Here is a 20,036-nt window from a genome sequence, read left to right as displayed (position 1 = left end):
TGAAGCCATGCTGGCTGTCTCAAATCACCTCCCTGTCCTCCATGTGCCTTAGCATAGCTTCCAGGAGGATCTGTTCCATCATCTTCCCAGGCACAGAGGTGAGGTATTCTGTATCTAGGGGATAGTTTTGAGATAAAGCTTTTTATTCAAGCTTTAAGACAACTGTTGGGAATATAAAATTACTGTCAGTAATCCGTTACTGGAAAGACAAGGCACTGGAATACTCCAGAAAACCATTTAGTAGGAATACCAGAGTGGTCCTGAGGAACAGGGTGTGGAGGTGGTTTGGTGGCTCCTCACAAAGCAAGCTTGGGTCCTCCGGAATGGATTATGGTGATTATACCGACTTTGGGTATCCTTGTAGGCCCTGCCAGGGCTTTGGATGTGGAACAGTTTCATGGCTGGAGCACAGCTATTAACCCAGGCCAGCTCCGCATTCATCCTGTGTAACACCTAGCAAAGGCCTTCTGGAATGAAGCGAAGGTCTTTGGGGAGTGCATGGTAGAAACACATGAAAGGTTTTAATGGTGCCAAACTGAGGTGAACAAACCTCGTTTATCTGAACTGTTTTTATATGAAGCCTTTTGGTTGACCGTATCTGTGTATAATTAATCTGCAATATGGATAACCTATCACAGATAACTGAGGGTTGACCACATGAGAGATTAAGGTCTGCCTGGGGATTTCTTCCTTTCCCCTGCCTCCCCCTTTTCATAAAGCTGATAGGTCGGTGTGAAGGATAGTATGTTGGGCTGAAAGAACAATAGTAGTCTTGAAATCTAGTCTCTCTTGATTCACTATTCAGCTTTCACAGACTTAAAGAAGGCAAGGGGAGAGAGAGTAAACTCGCTGTATTGCTAATTCAGGTCTCCAGTTTTTCTTTGTGAAGTAAAGATAGATGTTTAGTATGCAAGGAGTTGCTGTATTCCCTTCAAGAGTTAATGCTGAAAAATCTTTTGAACAAGTATCTCCCAGTCATGCTGTATCGTTAGAATAAACAGATGAGATATTCTTCAGCAAATATGTTATTTTAATAGCCTTCCAAAGGAGCATGTATACTTACTTTCCCAGCAAAATACTAATGCACACATTTCCATTTATTGATATTAATATGATAGTATACTATAAAGGTTCATAAAATCCTGGTGAGTTTACGTAAGAACTCAGTAGAAGAAGTATATGGTAATGAGTGTCTGACACTATTTTATGGTCTCTATAGGATGTTCTAAAATTCCTATAAAACTAAATGCAAAAAATGTTATTGCCATTGAAAAGTAAAATCCAGTTTTGCTATCTTTATTTCTGATTTACACAGGGAATACTTTTTGGCATGTGGCTATTGGACGTAACATCAAATTTTAAGATCTGATTTCCAGAGATTTTTGTACCAGTTCCTGATGGTTTGCACTTTGGAAAAATAAAGCTGTAGAGGACATACCAACAATAACTGATGTGTTACTGTAATTTTATGCTTAGGAATTAAAGATAAATTAATTGAATTTCACTTAAGTAAAGTAATGATAAATCAGACCAAGAGGGAATATATTAAACATTAGCTACTGAGGGAACTCAATTAAAGCTGTCCTTGGCAAATATGTATAATTTCTAATGTCTGTGGAGTCTTGGACATGACTACAAATTATTTCCTTTTAAAGTTGCAGTTCTGTCAGCATATTGATGCACGTTGGCCTTACTTTTGCAATCTCTGCGATACTGACTTGCCAATATCCTCGGCTGGTGCTTTGATGATGTTCTGAAGGATCTAATTTTGTTTTTTTCCAGGGTGGAGATCCACCTCAGCCTCGAGCAGCTCATACATGTGCTGTGCTGGGAAATAAAGGTTACATCTTTGGAGGACGAGTGCTGGTTAGTGTTTAATTAAAACATTTTATTGGCAGTAATATTATTTTCTTAGCAGTTTTTTTTTTATAGCAAATTATTTTTGTAGTAGAAAAAAATCCAAAATGTCTTTGGCCTAACCTGTATGTTAGGGGTGTTGAATCCAGGATGTTTCTTTTCATCCCCCTCTACCTTACAAAAAGAAGAGTCTGTCTTTGTCTGTAGTATTAATGATGAAGCATACATTGTCCCAAAAAGTGAAAAAACAGATGACTGTATGGTAAATGCAAATGTTTATAAATCAACAAAAATGGTTGATGTGTGCGTAACCTCTGTAGGAGATGGTTCTTTGAGAGTGGAGCAAAAGCAAGCCTGATGATAGACCAGGTTTAAATAAATGATGAGATGCTAGCACTCTGTGCTTGCTACAGCTAGGCAGATTTATACATCAAACCTGCTGGCCTTTTTTCCCCCATTTCACTCAATGAAATGCTAGCAAGTAGTAAATATAACTGGGATTTTAGCTTGTGCTTACCTCCCCCCCCTCCACTAAAGAAAGAGGAAATGTGTAAGAGCAGTCAATTATTCACATGTACATCTCTCATACCCTGATGTTTACCTTCTGGGAAAGTGAAGTTCAGAATAGCTGTTGGGATACAGTATTTTATATTTACAGTTGCAACATGTGGTTCTGAATGGTAGGAAAGAACAGATTGCAGTTGGCTTTATAATTTAAACTTTTGTCATTTTTTGCACATAAGTGACTGAAATACAGATGTCTGGAAGAGCAGCATGTGATTATAATGTCTGGATACAAAGGTATCAGTCTCCCTACGTTCAAGCTGGTACAGGATGCTGCAGCATGTTATCTGATAGCACAGGCCGCTGCAGGCACAGGTCATTCCAGTCCTGTTAAGCCTCTCCTCTGCTCTCTGAATGTCAGTTTTGCAGTCTCAGTCTTTACCTTTAGCATGCTCTGTGCCCTTGATCCAAAATATGTGAAGCACACCATAGAGATTGCTGTTAACAGCTTTATTCTGTGCATCCACTATAAGCTCTTTACTGCAAGAGTAAGGCTTGTATTTGCTTTCTTGATAGTTGATCCAAGACTGTCCATTTAATACACTGTGGGAGGATCTTAAATCTGTTGTCCCCTAGGTAATTGTCAAAGGCAGCCTAAGAGCTGTCTGTATAGGATGCAATCAGTGCATATTTAAATCAAGGCTAGATTCTTGCTATATAATCTTAACTCTTCCTAGCTCTTTTTAACTTAAAAAATAAAAGAAAAGTCATAGGTATCATCCCCCTGGTTATCTGCACCTAACAAACTTGAAGCTACCACTGGTAAGCAAAGAGATACCAAAACCTCTCAGCAACACAATTTTTCTAGTACTAGTTAGAGGAGATTTTCTCTTCAGTAGTTCTCTGCTGAAGCATTAATGTAAGAATTTAAGCCTGAGGCAGCAATCCAATACAAAAAACATATTCCTGTCTTATATCTGAAAATAAGGATGGTAGTAGGTAGTCTTAACTAATGCAGGCTCCCCTATCGTTTGTAAATTTTTTGCAAGGATAGTTTCTTTATGGGCTGGGAAGTGTACCAACTCTTTTTAGAACTGTTGCAAAAGCATAGGGAAGATAGTATTTTTAAAGGTCTCAGTATGAGCTGGAGTTTATCAGGAATGTGAGAAACAGATTCTGTAAGGCAAGTGAAAAAACCTAATTTAAGTTACTGTGTACTCTTCCATGTTTTTTTTAAAATTTAAGTGTTTAGCTCATTTTACCTACAGCTAATTTAGAGCCTTTAATCATATTCAGCTAAAGGATGAGACTTGATGCTTTCTATCTCTACTACTATGAAAAGTAACAGTGAAGAAGCTTTTGAAAGCCCTCAGTGCTGTGTTTCTCTAGTTTTGTTATATGAGAGAGAAGGAATTAACTGTTGGTTGGAAATGCCCTACAATGAACATAAGTCAGCTTCATCTTGGAAAGCTGCTCTAACCTAAACCCTGTATTCTCAACTACTTCCAAATAAAAGAGTGTAAAATTGCACTTTGTTCCCTATCCCCTGTTTTTCATGCTGTAAAAGCTGTACTCTAATGCTGTGTTCTTCTCGGGGAAAGTCTACAGTTCTGTTACAAAATGGCTTACTCCTGCTTGCTCAGACAGAAACCAGACATACAGATCAAGGCAGGTTCAGAATGGCCACACAATGTCCAGCCAGTTTTTCAGTTCGAATCGCCTCCCACGGCTGCAGGAAGTTTTTACCCAAGTACCTTTTCAGAGCAATAAGAAAAGAAAGTAAATTGATCCTGTTTATTCTTACCATTCTGCATTACGTGTTACGTGGCCTTTCATACAGGCTCACGATCTCTGGAATTGTTGCTAAAGCCCCACCTCTTGACTGAGAGAGAACTGCATGCAGTAGCTTCCAGAGCTGTAGGTTTAGACAAACTTGATTTGCAAATAACTAAGGAAATAAAGGGATATTAGAAGAGATTGAAAAAGTATCTAGTCTTACTTGAATCTCGTGTGTCAGGGTTAGCCATGCCAGGCTAAGTGAGTGCTGTGCCTCTGCTATGAACTTGCTCTTTCTTGTCTGCTGTATAAATGAACTCTTGCTAACCACAGCTGAACTGAATCCTGCTCCTCATTTAGCAAGCCTGCAGACATGAGAGGGAAAGAAACCTAGATGTGAAGAAGTAAACATGCAGCTCAAGACCTTCTGGCCTACCATTTATTTCTGAACACTTCCTCAGCCTTCAAAGCCTTGCTCCCTCTGGCTTTTTGTTAGCAAGGGCTATCTCTGTGCGCTGCAGAGGTCTTCACACCAGAAACAGAATAGCATTGAGTGTCGTGTCTGAGCTAGTTAGGGTTGCTGTGCTGTGCCTGTTGCAACTGAGCTGCTTTGTAACTCAAGCTAGGATTCTCATGCAGCCTCTGCAAGTGAAATTATTGGTAAACTGGAGCTCACCTGTCATTTCTCCACTGTGCTGTTGCATGGTTAGATATGCCCTAAGAGGACATGCCCTCTGGCTTCTATTTAACTCTGACTATTTGACTACAGGATTCAGAAATACAAGGCGGCTCTGATCTGAAAAGGTTTTTCTCTTCCTCAGGTAGCATCAGCTTCCTTAATAACCATTTGCTAAATTTCATTGTTTGGGAACAATGTCAGAGAAGACTGAAATTTTGGAAAGCTATATTTAATTTTGTAGGAGAGCAGCAAGTGTAATTTTCACCTTAGTGATACTCTATTATTGATTCACTTTCTATCCTAGAAATAAATGGAAGGAAACTTACAGAGGTTAGGGAACATTCAGTGGGGCTTGAGGAATTAATATAAGTCATGAAACAGGAAGGGAAAGCTAAAGACATCAGAAAAACACTACATTTCCTGATAACAGGAGTAGCTCCTCCCCAAAGGATGAAGTCTTGCATTTCTCCATAAATTAAGGAGCAAATACGGGGTTGCTCTGCTCCTCCTTCTCCTCCTAGTTCACCATAATACAAATCTTCCCAGGGAAAAGGCTCTACAAGGAACCAGAAAGGGCCAGGAAGTGTCATGAGGCTTCTCCTATTCATCTTTCTGGGAGGAAAGGGCACCTTTTTCCAAACTTGGAGCTAGAACTGGTAAAAGAAGATGATGATGATGATGATCAAAATCAATTGTACCAGGAATCATTTGAAAACAGGCTCAGAAGTATTATGTGGACTCTGTTCCTCCAGGTAAGCCCCCGAAAAAACAGAAATGGGAGAAAGTGGGAAAGAAGGAGAGTTAGTCCAAAAGTTGATGCAAGTCTCATGTTTGATTAAAGTAGAAAGTTTTCATGTAAAGAATGATGAAGTAATAAAACAAAGTCTTTCCAGCAGCTCTTCACACATCTGATGCCTTAATGTATGCATGTTTATATTTCCTGTTATCCTTTCTGTCACTGAAGATCAGAAGATACATTGAACTGCAGTCCTTCTCTTCCAAAGATTTGAGCTGTAATAGCTGTTTGATTGTAAATCTCAGAATGGAGAGCTGCACAGAGTTTACTGTAACAGCAGTGAGCTGTAAATATGTCGCCCTTAATGCCTTTCGTCACGCTAGAAAGCTAATCCTGAGACAAAGCAGATCCTGGTTAATGTTTACTAGGCTGCAAATAAATGAACATGCCATAGATAAGTAGGATGTCTAAGGAGTCCTTGTAGCTCAAAGGGAAATGCAAACCCTCTTATGAGGCTTGATGCTTTTAAGCCAATTAAGAATCACTTTAGGATTATCAGCTAAATGATTAAATATAGTAGGGAGCTCTTAAAAATACATGAGAAACTGCAAGAAAACTTTGCATATGGCAAGTGCCGATACTATAACCTGACTGTGTGCTTTACAGTTTCCCAAATAAGGATCGGGTAGAAAGGCATTTTCATTTGTTAAAGCTATGTTAAAGGACTGAATCTTAGACATAAATGTCCAACTGATGCTGTGTTTTGAATTCAAAATGAGGTTGATGTAATTATGCATCTGTCAATCTGTTGAATCATGAGAATGTAAAGATCATAATACATTGATTTCCCAGGGACCAAGAAACTGAAAACTACTCCGTCTTCTGCCTAATGCCTAGGAAAGGAAAGTCAGCGAGGAGGTCTTGAACAGGATCTTCTTGAAACCTTAATTTCCAAGACAACAGCAACTTTCTTTCTTCCCTTTCTTTAATAGATGTGCTCCGTATCAAACTGTGTTATTCCAAGATGATTAAATATTTTTAGTTCTAGAGGCCAGGATGTTGCTTTTTCCCCACCCTACCCCCAAGTGTCTAGCTGTGTACAGGTACAGCAGAAGATACTCAGTAATTGCATTTTGCTTTCTGCTTGTATAATTTGTTCCTCATCTCCTTCAAAGTCATCTGAAGGAGCAGGAGACTGAATAGACTTGTCATGGAAGACAGATCTGTTCCACTAGCTGTCAGTTGGACCACACTTTATTGTTACATTCGCCCTCTTGCAGGGATAAAGTTTCTCAGGCAATGCGCAAAAGCCCTCACATTCTGCTTTCCTTTAGCCTATTGGCCTCTCTGAAGGCGTTTTCAAAATGCTAGTTAACGTCCTCTTCCCTTGGACAGAAAAGGGCTAGCATGTACTTGATCAGAGGAGGCCATAGCTATCCTGAAAACCTTGCTGTTTCCTGAAATACCCTGAGAGACTTTCAATAGCTCTGATGGACAGCTTTGGAAGTCTCTCAAACTCACTAACTGGCTGAGTTCTCAGGGGCAAAACTACTCCTATTCTGACTTAAATGACAAGTCTAGTTTCTGCCTCAAAGGATCTGCAAGCTGGAGAAAGGCTTATTCTAATAGATCTATGGACTACCCTAGGAGAAAAGAAATTGTAAGGTAAGGCAAGATACATTTCCCTACTTCTCAGATATTGTTTTGTAGTACCTAGGGGAATCACAAATATCAGTCAAGTGTATTGCGAGCCATTGAAAATACTGCTGCAATCTAAAGCAAAGAAATTCTTTCTTATATTCTCCCTGACCCGTTATGTGTCTAAGGTAGTTACTTTCTTCATCTCAAAACACAGGCAGATACGCAAGTGTATTGATTTCCCATTGTTCTTATTGACACATTCTGTTATTTTTATGGCAAATGTTAAAGGGTCATAAAACCTTGTTGTTGCTAGTAGTAACTTTGTGAAAGGGCTTGCCTTCCGGAAAAGAGAGAAAAACACAAGATGTGATGAACTTTCTGTGGGATGTCATGTACTGAGTACAGTACCTACTAGAATACTTCAAGGAATAAGTGACCAGGCAGGAGGATGCATAGTTCTGATCAGAATGCAAAGAAAAATAGTGAGAGGAAACTCTGTGTAGAGTATTACACCTGCAGTTATGTGCCACGAATTCTGTGGATGAAAATTTAATACATTTGCAGGAACTGAATATCACATAGTTCTTCACTATTAAACCTAAAATTGGCCCCATACTGCCATTGCATTACTGTAAATATTCCTGACAGGTGGTTTTCTGAGAGTTGCATGGGGTTTTTGAGAAGAAATGCTTTTCATCTGCCACATAATAGAGTTGTTTTAAGGCACATGGGTACGGTTTTCTTCAAAATACTGTTACTTGGAATATTCTGTCCTGGGAAGGCCTCGCTGAAATACTTCGCTCATTGTTTGCTTAATATAACACCACTGGGATTTTATTTATTTGTTTTAGCAAACTAGAATGAATGATTTGCACTGCCTGAATTTAGACACTTGGACTTGGTCTGGAAGGTAGGTTTCTCTCTATAACACTTAAAGTTGAATGTAGCAGATTGAAACATATTGTTAAATAGTTCCAGTGCTAATTTTGTAGCTTTTCCAAGAGGAGAATGGGAGTTTGGGGACTATTTTAACAGCTGTTATATTGTGATTTCAATTTAATTTAATTTGATAGTGGTTACTAAGCTTTTTCTGTTCTGCACCAAAGCATTGATGATGCTATTTTAAGCACAGCATGTAGTGATTTGACATCCTCATTTTCAAGACGGGTACATTCATCCATATGGAATTTTAGTTTTGATGTCTTTTTGAATACTGTTTTTACTATCTATATTTGGCTCATTGTGGTACAGAATGGGGAAAGATCTCCCCCCCCTCCAAGATAAGCATCTTAACTTGATTTTTAAAAAAATGGTTAAAAGCATGACCTAAATATTTCAATTTTAAACTAAATCAGGTATCAGTATGCTTCCTAAGATTTGTTTGTTTGCATGTAGCATTTCTGATAGTGCCTACTAAACATGTAGAATCAGTGGATATATTGTTAGCTGATACACAAACCAGGAGATAAACAGTAACTGATGGGTGATAACCACTGTTCCGTTCCTATTCTCAACTTAACCTCATAGTAATTTCATAAAAGACCATGAAATACACCTTTCCTGAGTATGTATCAGTACTGATCCTGCTCCAGGGCTCTGTGTGCTTCATGCACCTATGATGGGCATCTTTAATCACCTGTGACTGCTGATCTGATCCTGCACCAAGTGTGTTCCTCTGCCCTCTGAGCTGAGAGCAAAGCAAGGGAGTAGACACAATCCTCCATCCATTCTTTCTTGCTGCTGGTGGCAGCAGGACAAAGAAGTCCCACAGTGTCCTTTGAGAAAAACCTCTTTGAAGATTGCTTTAATTAGCACTTACGATTGACTAATCAGTTTAATTCCCCTTTTTCTTTGCTGGTTGTTTTAAAATTAAGAGTGTTCTGCCTAAATGAGAGCATTGTCCCTCTTAGACTGTGAACTTCACCTCTGAGTGGATTGATTATTCAGATTCTTGCTTTAGCTGCTTGCTTTTTTGTTGTTGCACAAGCAGTTGCTGTTTGGCTTGCTTTATATTGCTTTAAAGAAAGGAAACCTGTGACAGCTGAGTGACAAGTCAATGAGAGGAACTTCAAGCTCTGAAGGAGGAGCGTCAATGTCAAAGTTCTGTCTTAGTCCTCATCAGCCAATGTTCCCTTTTGTTTGGCATATGAAAGCTAGACTAAGTATGGTAATACTAAATGCAGCCATTCCTAAAAACTCAAGGTTGTTCCGGTACCCGATTATTTCTATATTGTGATCCAAGAATAGCTCACAAGACTTACCCATGATTTAGTATAGACTCTGATCGTTACAAATTTAGGAGCCTACTATCCAGCCATTCTGTAGCACCTCTGCAAAGAGTCTTTGAGAGACTGAAAATAGAGATTTAAGAGGGACTGAAAAAAGAGATTTAAGATATTAGAAAAAAAGGTGTGGCACCTCGCAGGAGGTAAAGCGTTCATATTTATTCGTATCTAGAGAGGTAACTAATCAAAGGCTGGCCTTGTAGGAAGCTTCACAGGCCTGAGCCCTGTTCTTTCCTTGCTAAAGTGACTGATCTTATGGAAACCTGAGAAATATAATTCAGACTATCACAGATGGCAGAATTCAGATTAGCCATTGTCAACTGCAAATCCGGGGGGAAAAAAAGGGTACTTTCCTAGGGCTAGATGATGTTTTCTCCAAATAATTTATTTGTGGCTATTAATTATCTACTCTGGTAAAATCATCTCATACAACCAGGCCACCTATTAGCATGCGTAAACACACAATACCTCTTGGCGTGATTTCATCTCCTAATTGCAAGAGGAGCTAAAATCAGTGTATTTTTCAGGACAATATCAAATTAGTATTTACATTTTGACTCCAGTTTACAGTATGCCTTTGCACGCATTGTTTGGAAAATTATTTCTGGCTACACGCTTCCTTTCATAAAATCAGTACTGGTGGCTGTATTAGAAATTGGGCATTTGTAGGGATCATCTCCAGTATAAAGAACTTGGTAGCAAAAGTCCCATGATTCAACACACAAACATTGTAAAATAAGACAGAATAGATAAACAGGCCAGGTTGTTTTTTCTCGCCTTTTTTTTTGTGTGTGTGTCTGAAATTTATATAGCAAAGAAACGCTTGCTGAGACCAATAAAGTTATGTATTAAGAATGTGAAGTACAGAAAGTCACTCTATATCCTTTGAGTACCAGCAATAGTTTTGAATAGTTCTAATCAGACAATCTATTTCCAGCTGAAAACTGCCTCTAAAAAGCCCTAGTGTCATTCCAGTATTTTACAGGTGGGGAAATTTCTTCAGAAGTGTTTGCTGTCACTGTGAGTATTTTCTCCTCGAGGTGTTTCTTGCAAGGAACTTTTCCTTTCTTATGCTATAGCTTCAAATTCCTTTCTGCTGAAATTTCTGATCCGATGATGAGTTAAAAGCTGGGCAGGACACAACCTTTCTGATCTTGATAACAGAATTATCTCAGCCATTCTGCAGCTGCAGAGAGATTGCCTTTGATTGCCCATGTGAATTATCACCAAAAGAGACTCAAGGATTTAATACAGATTAGAAAGTTCGGCTGTCTGGATGCTGCTGACCAAGACAAGTTGACTGCAGGTGTTTGAGGTTCTTCTGTAAAGTACAGATCTCCCAGTGAGGAGGGCTTGGTTTGTACAGTCCAACATTCAAATTCACGTGTTGGACATCCTCTCCTAAAGGAAAAATTCCAAATGCAGTGATGATTTTATTTAAAGCCCCGTGGCTTTTCATTAACCAGTCATGTCAAGTTTTTTTCTTATTCAACTCTATGCAGGTTTCTTAAGGAATTGCATAATGTTAACCTATTAATCCTGGAATATCTTCCAGCATGAGATTGCAATATTTATTTTAGTTGCCACCACTCAGAAGTTACCTTACCTTCCCTGAGCTCCACTGACCTGTTATTCAAAATTTTCAATATTATGTTATTTCTGTTACTGTGATAATTTTTTTGGATCAGTAGCGTGAAAGATTGAAACGTTATCACCCATCAGTATCTGGTATATATTTTTCTAAACGTCAAAGCCTGTTGTGTCTCAGCACAGTCTGCCTCTTTTGCCAATTTTAGAAGCATCTTATACAAGAGTTGTGCAAAGCAGGCACTTCAACATTGTGACTTCGCTTCAACTTCAGTGCCAGATTTAGTAGGACAGTTTTGCAATCACTGTTTAATTAGCTATGATTCTTCAGCCTTTGCTTCCAGATGGAGAACTGTTTAGCAGTCACCAGTAGTGAAATTTCTCTAACTGAACTGCAGATGCCTGTATTACTCACCCTAGGCTTCCTCTGTGCTCAGTTAAGAGAAATAGGCACTTCTTGGGCATAAGACAACTGCTGCTAAGGTAGACATCTAAAATAAATCACAAGCTGTGCTTTTCAAGGACCTGTTTCTCTTCATTGATTATAAAGGAAATACAGATGACTGTCTCTGCACTGTTCATATTGTAGATTGAGCACACATCTGTGTATATTACACTCGCCTCACTTTAGCAAAGGGGAGGAAAAAAAAAGTAACTGGTTCTTTGAGATACAGTCCACCTGGATTGAACGTCCCTTTCTTACCAGCTCTGGACAGTCTCCGGCTAAGATTCTGACCCCACAGGAGAACTTACAGGTGTTTGCACCTGCTTTTTTCATCATCTTTCCAAAATGGTGTTTGCACCTGCTTTTTTCATCATCTTTTCCAAAAGACATACTGAGGGTGCGGTGGCCTAGATTCTTTGTGTCTAACTTTAGGTACTTCACAACAGAAGTTGCCTCTTTGCTTAGTATCAAGACAGTAGGTGAGCTGATGCCCTCTGGAGGTCCTTACTCTTCTCTGCTGGATCCTCCTGAGACAACTGTACACCTAAGTGCCTAAACTAAGATGATGTGAATTCAGGCCACCCACTCTAGGTAATCCCTTATGTTCAGGTTCTTTGCTGTTCAGATTCTCATCTCATCTCAAACATACCTAATTGTGCAGGTAAAATGAAATCCATAGCTAAAATGTGGAAGAACTATATTTTTGTAACATGACCAGATTTTTAGAATAGTAAACCTACATCTGTTTTGTACTTAGGTATTTCACTTTTTACTAAAAATTATCTCAAAGCTTGGGTGACTCACCATTGTGTTAAAAGGCACAATGGTTGAAGAGGTAGTTGCTCCTGGATAAAAGGTAAAGCCACAATCCTTGTATCATTTAAGACCATTTTCCTAGGAGTGGAGAGACTGTAGCCCCTTGGGATTCATGAAATTTTATCTCAGATAACTGAGTCTGTTTACCTAGATGTACTGTGCAGTTTATTTGAATATATAGGCCTTCCTTTGCTGTCCTAAGTGCCTTCAGTTGTGTGTTAAGGAGTGGCTTTAGTGATCTTAAGAAAACAAACAAACAAAATAACAATCAATGCTTTTGTCCTTACATTTGCTATTTACATAACCGATTGTTCAGAGAACAATTACTCCAGGAAATTACTTGGTTTAGATTTGAACACCGTTCTTCTCCAGAGTGAATTCAGATTGCGTAAGTGCAGCTCTTTCAGTGGGAAAATAGCCAAGCTTGTTGTAGGACAAATTAATTAACTATTAAATTTTCTGGCAGGTTACTTTTCAGCATTCTTTGAAAAATTGTTTTTGTTTATTTGTTTCACCAAGAATTAATATCAGTGGAGAGAAACCAAAAGATCGATCCTGGCACACGTTGACTCCAATAGGAGATGACAGACTTTTTCTTTTTGGTGGACTAAGTTCTGATAATGTTCCTTTAAGTAAGTAATTTAGAGATTATAATTCTATTGTACACTTTAGTACTAACCTTGTATAGTATGCACATTTGTTGTCTTTCTCAAACTACTTAGACCTAAATCTTGTTACAGAATTTTCATGGCGCTTGAATATTTCTCTAGCTATCTTACTATTTTTATAGAAATGTAGGAGCACATTGTGTAGTACAGTGAGAACGTATGATAATAAATCTTCATCAAACTGTCTGTCATCTAAAAGAATAAAGGCAAGAGTCTCACGCATTCCGATATGAACAAGGGGTAACTTCTGATATCAGTAGCAACTGCAGTAAGAAGATACAAATAATAATGTCAACATAATGCAGATTTGTGGATGAATAACAAATCACAGCTACAAAATGTTAACTAGGAAGTAGCATAGTCTTACACAGAGTTCCTTTTCTAGAAGAGGCAACTTCTTTTCATTTCAAAATTTGACATTAGTGAAAACAGCTTTAAGTGTCACAGATATATTCCACTGGGAGGGGGTGATTTTCAAAGGGACATTGACCTGTTTTTTCAATATATCTAAAAGAAAAAAAAGTAAGTGCATTTTAATTCCAGATTTCAATGCAGTGAGCGTTCTGTGACTGAATGGTTAAGTTAAATTACAAAAAAATGAAAAGATGCAAGTTAATGTAGTATGTTACTGTTATCTTAATATAATGTCCTCTTAGAACACAGAGCTTTTTGTATAAATAAATAAAAATGGCAATACTTTGTCCCAAGAAGAGTACTAATGTATGTTCTTATTTGTAGGTGATGGCTGGATTCACAGCATTACAACAAACGGATGGAAACAACTTACCCATTTGCCTAAGAGTAGGCCTAGGTATACAAAAATAGATAACGTTTGCTGACATGTAGGCATTTTAAAAAATTAAGTAATTTTACATTATTGAACAGTCTTTTAAAACTACATTATAAGAATATTTTAGAAAATTAATGCAGTGTGATTAAATAGTTTGCTTTACTGACTTACCTTCCTTCATACCTGATACAGCATTATCACTTTCTATATTTGTAACAATTCATTTTCTGTATTTGTTACAGTTGATGCTTGCATTATGATGCTTGCTTGCATTAAGAGATTTTTTGTGATGAAGGATCTGGGTGTCCAACTAACCTGGTATTCTATGTCCAAATTATTTTTATATAAGAAAATGTATATCACTTAACTTTTGAGGAATTAATAACCTATGAGAATAATAAAAGTTGATGAATGTTGATACATTATTAGAAACATGGGAGAGACAACTATCAAAATGTTGATGCACCTTTCAGGATTCAAAAGTATTATAAAATACCTTGGTTGGTTTGTTTGAGTTTTTTTCCCTGAGCAGAAGCAGCTAATTATGATTACAGTTTTGCAAAACTGAATTTAGTACTAAACAGCACAGTAAATGACTGTGGAGGTTTGTTATTTCGAGGACTTAACTGCCAACCAAAAAGGACCTGGTTCTAGAATGTGTATCGGTCATACTGGCAACCATACTGTCTCTTCCAGACCCTGTTCCCCTTCCCTCTCTAGGTTAAGACTACAGAGAGAGACTGATTCTTTCTGACTAAAGAAAGCAAGTTTCATGTTCTGAACCTGGAGGTTATTTAGAATCTGCCACTGAAAACGGGTGCTTGCTGTATCAAAGCACAGACTTTTTTTTTAAACACAGTGTTTAAAGCATTCTCTGTGTTTACAATGTAAATACTATTGAATTGATTTGCTGTAGATAGTAAATACTCAGTTTTTCATTAAATTCATTCTATACGTTCACCCAGGTACTCTCAGCACAAATTTATATCATTTTTTTAGCATAGCGTACAATTCTGGTCTGGCATTTGCATGCTTCCTGCCTTACGTTCTGTTTTCTGTTACTGAAATATCTTTACCTCAATTAATTTTCTTCCTGTTTTATCCTCTTCTAGGCTATCTTTTAAATGTAACAGCACTGTTAGACCAAGTTTTCTGCTTTCTTACATTTCAGACTCTTCCAAGCCGAAATAAACTTATCCCTTAGCTTCATAGAATATTTTCTTTTTACGATCTGTGAACTGATATATGAAGGGACTGATGACTGCCTTAAATAACAAAGCACATCATTAGCAGTCAAGGATCATGTTTGTCTTCGTGTTCAGTTCTTTACATGGATGGTCTCATAAAAGTTAACTGCTGAAGTGGACTGCCTCGCCTTGTGTAATTATTTTTACTGGTGCATCATGAAAAAGGATCAGGAAGGGAGAGAATGTGCTCTTTCTACAGGCAGCAGCCCAGGGAGCTGCAGCTCAGCCTTTACTCTGCAATTAAGCTGGAATAACGTTTGTGCCTCAGGTGGCAGTAGGGCTGGATGTTAGGGACCTGTGACTCTTGAGCTCCAGGTGGCCTTCAGGCAATTCAAGGGCAGATCCCATACTGGGGTAGAAAGTGGAACTGTCACTTGGCTGTGCTGGTAGAGAGGCTGTTGAGCAAGCCACCTTCCTTGCTGCAGCGGAAGCACCAAAGAGGGTTCCTGAGATTGACACTGCTAAATTTGCTGAGGACTCTGCCGCACACACAGCCCAGACCCTCCTAAAAGCTTTTGGGTCACACGCTGACCAGTCTCAGAGCTCCTTCAAGTCCAAACGTGTCCTATGGTTCTCCACCATCTGAAGATTTTGGTATGCAGTTTGCAGGCTGAGGACAGTTGCGTTTCATTGACCTAGTTCTTTAATGGAGTAAATGGCACCCCCCTGTTTGGTTTTGGGGTTTTTTTAAAGATGCTTCAATAACCTTTTTCAGGAAGTCCTGGAAACATAGATAAAAGGAGCCATACCAAAAGCCTGTCTATACATTGAACTAGTTTGAGTGTGAAGTACTTGTACCATAATTGTATCCCTGTTCTTACACAGGATTACTGCAGGATCTCTGCAGTAGTTTACTGAGTAATCTCTCAAAAAGGTTTAAGTCAGTTCTATTGCTCATATGACTTTACAGCAGGACTTAAAATGCACTGCCAATAATACATACATGGGTACTTCTTTTATATATTTCTATTGTTTTATAATAATACACAGTATATCACACATGCATTAGTGTATTTTCCTGATGCTTCTGCAAATTTGATTCCCTCCTTAAATTCTGTAAAGAACAATTTCCTTCAACCTTCATTTTTAGTAATTTCTGAAACATTGTCTTCCAGGTTATATATCTGTGATTCTGTATTGGTAGAAAATATATTTCTTCTTTCTGTCCATCAATTGTACTTCAGCTAACATTTTGCATGCCAGGTTAAAATACAGAACAAATTGTATATTTAACTTAGATTCCCAGTGTTTTCATTACAATGTAATTCTGTTATTCTAGTTAGAAGAGCTGTGTAAAAAGGTTACATCAATTCAGCATCTGTATAATTTAAATAACATGCTTTATTAGAATGTTTAGGTGATAAGTTAGAGGAGCTGTGAGAGGACATAAACTCTGTCAGTCTGTAGAAAAAGCATCAGGTTGCGAGCTAGGATGTCAACAAAGTCAAGGCAGGAAAGGCTTCCCAGTGTTCTTCGGTGATGAAGTCCAGGCCAGAGTTTTCCTAATGCAGATAAGGCAGAGACAGATCTATCTACAGGTATGAGGAAGAGAAAAGGTGGGATACAGTTTAGCCTAAGGAGAGCGGTGAATAATTACTGATATGAATGGAGTAAGAAAGTGAGAACGTTTACTCTTGCGTGAAAGTTCTAGTGGTGCATCTTATTTTGGTTAAGTAGACTTAAAGGGCCAGAGCTCTGTGGTGATAATCATCTTGTGATATTTGCTTCAGTGGTGATACACCAATAGAAAAATTACAGAGTTTGATCTGCTAATAATAAAAAGTAAATCTAGCAAGGTATAGCTGCTGAAGTAGCAGAATCTTTGTTAAAGCAAGATTATGCAAGTCAGGTTTTGTCTTTTTTTGTTTTGGGGTGGGGTTTTTTTTTTTAATAGCATGTGCTTTTATATGCACAACACAAAACTTAACTTGTGGGAGTGATGTAAGTAATTGACACACAGAAAATGATCCCCAGGAATCTTTGGGGGAAGCGTAAAACTGAAACAGGATAACTTGTGTTCAGGGATAAGAGTCAGTACTGAAAACCCCACAATCTTAAAGCCATTAGAATTGTAGTTATGAATTAAAGAAATAGCGGAAAATTAAAAAAAAAAAAAAAAAGGAAAAGAAAATCTGTTCTTGGCAAAAGCTTGTTTTGTATAGTTATTTTGTTTTCTAAAAATTTTCCACTGTAACGTTTTGTTGAAGTAGTGATACCTAAGACAAAGTATATATAACTAAAGTACAGAAAAGTCAAATAATGACAAAAATATATTGGTCTGTAGGAAATGTAATCACTCAGCAAAACTCTCATGAGATGGATAGTCACATTGCTCTCTCCTTTTATATTGTTAAAGAAATGAGTAATACCGTATTTTAAGGTATTGTTTTTTACCTCTGAAGACTGTTGAAGTAATGTCTTTGTCTTGGTTTCCTAAGAAGTAAGGGTTACGTTACCGTGCTCTGTGCACGTATGGCTGCCTCTCCTGCCCGTGTGCGTTTTGAATCAATTGACCCATTTCAGTAATACTTGACAAAGAAGTAGGAAGCTCAGAGATACTAAGTCCCAACATACTCTGTGCAAATAAATGGCCGAACAGAAAAGAGAGGCTCTCGTAATCGCTTCGCTCCAGTGAGCGCTCGGTGCTTATTCTCCATTCTTCTGTAAGAACGGAAGGTCTGCCTCGAGACACGGGTTGATAAAGAACAGGCTTTGTTGTTTCTGCAGCTCACAGAGCAACTTGTAAAATACATTACTTAAAATTTTAAAATTCTTCTGGGTAAGTAGTGAGGCCAGTAAGACTTTAAGGCTCTGTGCATAAATAGTGGAATCACAGGATTAGAAAAGTGACCTTTCCGTTTTAGTTAAAAGGAACTTATGTCCTTATAGCAAAAGAGCCTTTTGAAAAGAAACTTGAATATGAAGAATGGAGGAGAGTCTATGTGAGGTGAAGAGGTTACTATGCAAGTAAACTTACGGCTTCTCTGAAACCCTTAAAAACATTTAGTTTTTAGATTTGTTTTGCTGGTAACACATGACTGCTTGGTCACTAATCCTATTTATAATTTTATTTCTAGATTGTGGCATACAGCCTGCCTCGGAAAAGAAGGAGAAGTGATGGTGTTTGGTGGAAGCAAAGATGACTTGCATTTCATGGACACAGTCAGTAAACTGAATAATGAAATCCTAGCACTATAATAATTAAAATTGAAATAAAATAAAGTTGATACAATTGCTGACACTATTGGGTTCATTCATATCTTATGGTGTTGTGAGATGTGACCTTAGGTGTTCTTGGAAAGTAATTTATGAGGGTGTTTTCCTGCCCTTGTTAGGCTCATAAAAAGGAATTTGTTATTCAGATTTTTTATAAATATTTAAGTATTCTCACTTTTAAATTATGCATGTGGTAATAAAAGTTACCTTAATCTAGAAAATAGCAGTATTTCTGAGATAAGCTGTTTGTCACTTTAATGGTGTTTTTTTTCTGTTGGTCAGGGTCACTGCAGTGACTTGTTGATATTTCAGACTCAACCGTATTCACTCCTGAGGTGAGTTGAGGTTATTGGCACAAAGAGTCTGGTGTAAATCGTGATGGCACTGTGGTCTTTAGGTTATAGACCATTTACTTAAATCTTTTTTTTTTTTTTCTTTTTTCCCCTCCTTCTTCAGGTTGTGTCTCGACTGCATTGGTAAAAATGCAGCTCTCTTAAAGAATCAAATACCATGCTTGCCGTCGAAACTTTTGCAGCAAGTGCTGAAAAAAATAACCTTCTGGGCTGCAGTTAACCACCGGCAAGAGAAGAAAGCTGAAACTGAAAGGCAAAGTCAACTAAACACCACATGAACAATGGCAGCAAAACTGTTGAACGCTTTGGTTTATTTACGGCGTACAGCAAAGTCTTTTGTTAGTGAACTTTACTAATGCTACAGAACAACTGTATGTTAAGCTGAGTTTCTAAGTGAAGTTTGAGAACAAAGAAATCCTTTTTATGGAAGTCTCTTTTGTTTTCTGCATTATAGAAAACTGATGAAACTTCATTTGTATATATTGTTAACTTCTGCTGTTGTGGTCTTAATGAGACGGTCCATACAACTTGTTCTTTTTGAAGGCGACAGATGATACAAAATGTTTTCTCTTGGATAAAATACGGCTTAAGTCTAAAATCTTACTACAGCCTTATCACATCAGCCTTTCTGAAAAGGTAAAATTAGTTCAACGCGGTATCTTTGGAAGATTCACACTTGTCAGTCTTGAGAAAGGTAACTCATTTGCTAACACCACCGAATCAGATTATTTGATTCCACCAGACTCTGTCATCTGGCCATCTCGTCAAATGATGGAGCCAGGCGTCTTAACTCCAAGTAGGAAAATCACTAAGCTAACCGTGGAACTTGCAGAAAAAGCTGCAACGGGCAGCATTACCGTTTGTATAGGAAAGCTTACACGCAGTTCATAATATGGTTTTACTATGTTTCTGTAATCAATGAGTCCTTTTCGAAATAGGTTGTATATTGTATTTTGGATGTGTAAAGTTTATATTTAATTCTTGTTTAAAAAAATGCTTATTTATTGTTTAAAAAGAGCATATGTAGTACTTGCTATTTTTCTGTTTCAAATATTTAGTTAACAGGAGCGCAGTCATTAAAATTTTATAGAGAGTTGAATCGAGACCCATTTTGACTAGTTTTTGACATTTTTACAATCTGCAAAACGTATTTAATCGGGGAAGGGAGCTTTTGGAGCAAATCTACATCACAAAGGGAAGTTTTGTGACTGGGTATTGTAGCAGAGCCGTATTTTTGTATGTGTTAAACGTTAAGCATTCAGTATTAGCTTGGTGGCTTTTTTCTAACCGCGAAGTTGTGATCCCTCGGTTAACGTGGTTTTCTCTTGACAAAGAAATACCCCAGCTCTCTTGTTGGTCCCACAGTTTTCTTTCGGGGGGCGGGAGGTTCAGGTAACGGGCCGCAGCGTTGCCGTCTTCCATCCCGGACTGGCAGT

General features: G+C 38.0%; 1 protein-coding gene across 1 annotated transcript in view; it reads left to right on the top strand.

Annotated features, from left to right (window-relative positions):
* KLHDC1 (kelch domain containing 1) overlaps positions 1-19,699 on the top strand; it is a 28,736-nt gene extending 9,037 nt beyond the window's left edge. The window contains exons 7-13 of the mRNA XM_009289908.1: positions 1,783-1,866; positions 8,045-8,103; positions 12,846-12,958; positions 13,733-13,805; positions 18,109-18,193; positions 18,530-18,582; positions 18,704-19,699. Coding sequence (XP_009288183.1) covers positions 1,783-1,866; positions 8,045-8,103; positions 12,846-12,958; positions 13,733-13,805; positions 18,109-18,193; positions 18,530-18,582; positions 18,704-18,878 — 642 coding nt within the window. The 3' untranslated portion in view covers positions 18,879-19,699. The remainder of the gene's footprint in view (positions 1-1,782; positions 1,867-8,044; positions 8,104-12,845; positions 12,959-13,732; positions 13,806-18,108; positions 18,194-18,529; positions 18,583-18,703) is intronic.
* The last annotated feature ends 337 nt before the right edge of the window (positions 19,700-20,036 follow it).

Source organism: Aptenodytes forsteri, unplaced genomic scaffold, assembly GCF_000699145.1.
Source record: "Aptenodytes forsteri isolate BGI_AS27 unplaced genomic scaffold, ASM69914v1 Scaffold76, whole genome shotgun sequence".
Lineage (NCBI taxonomy): Eukaryota > Metazoa > Chordata > Aves > Sphenisciformes > Spheniscidae > Aptenodytes > Aptenodytes forsteri.
The sequence above is the reverse complement of the archived record's forward strand: the minus strand, read 5'-3'. Positions and strand labels throughout refer to the sequence as shown.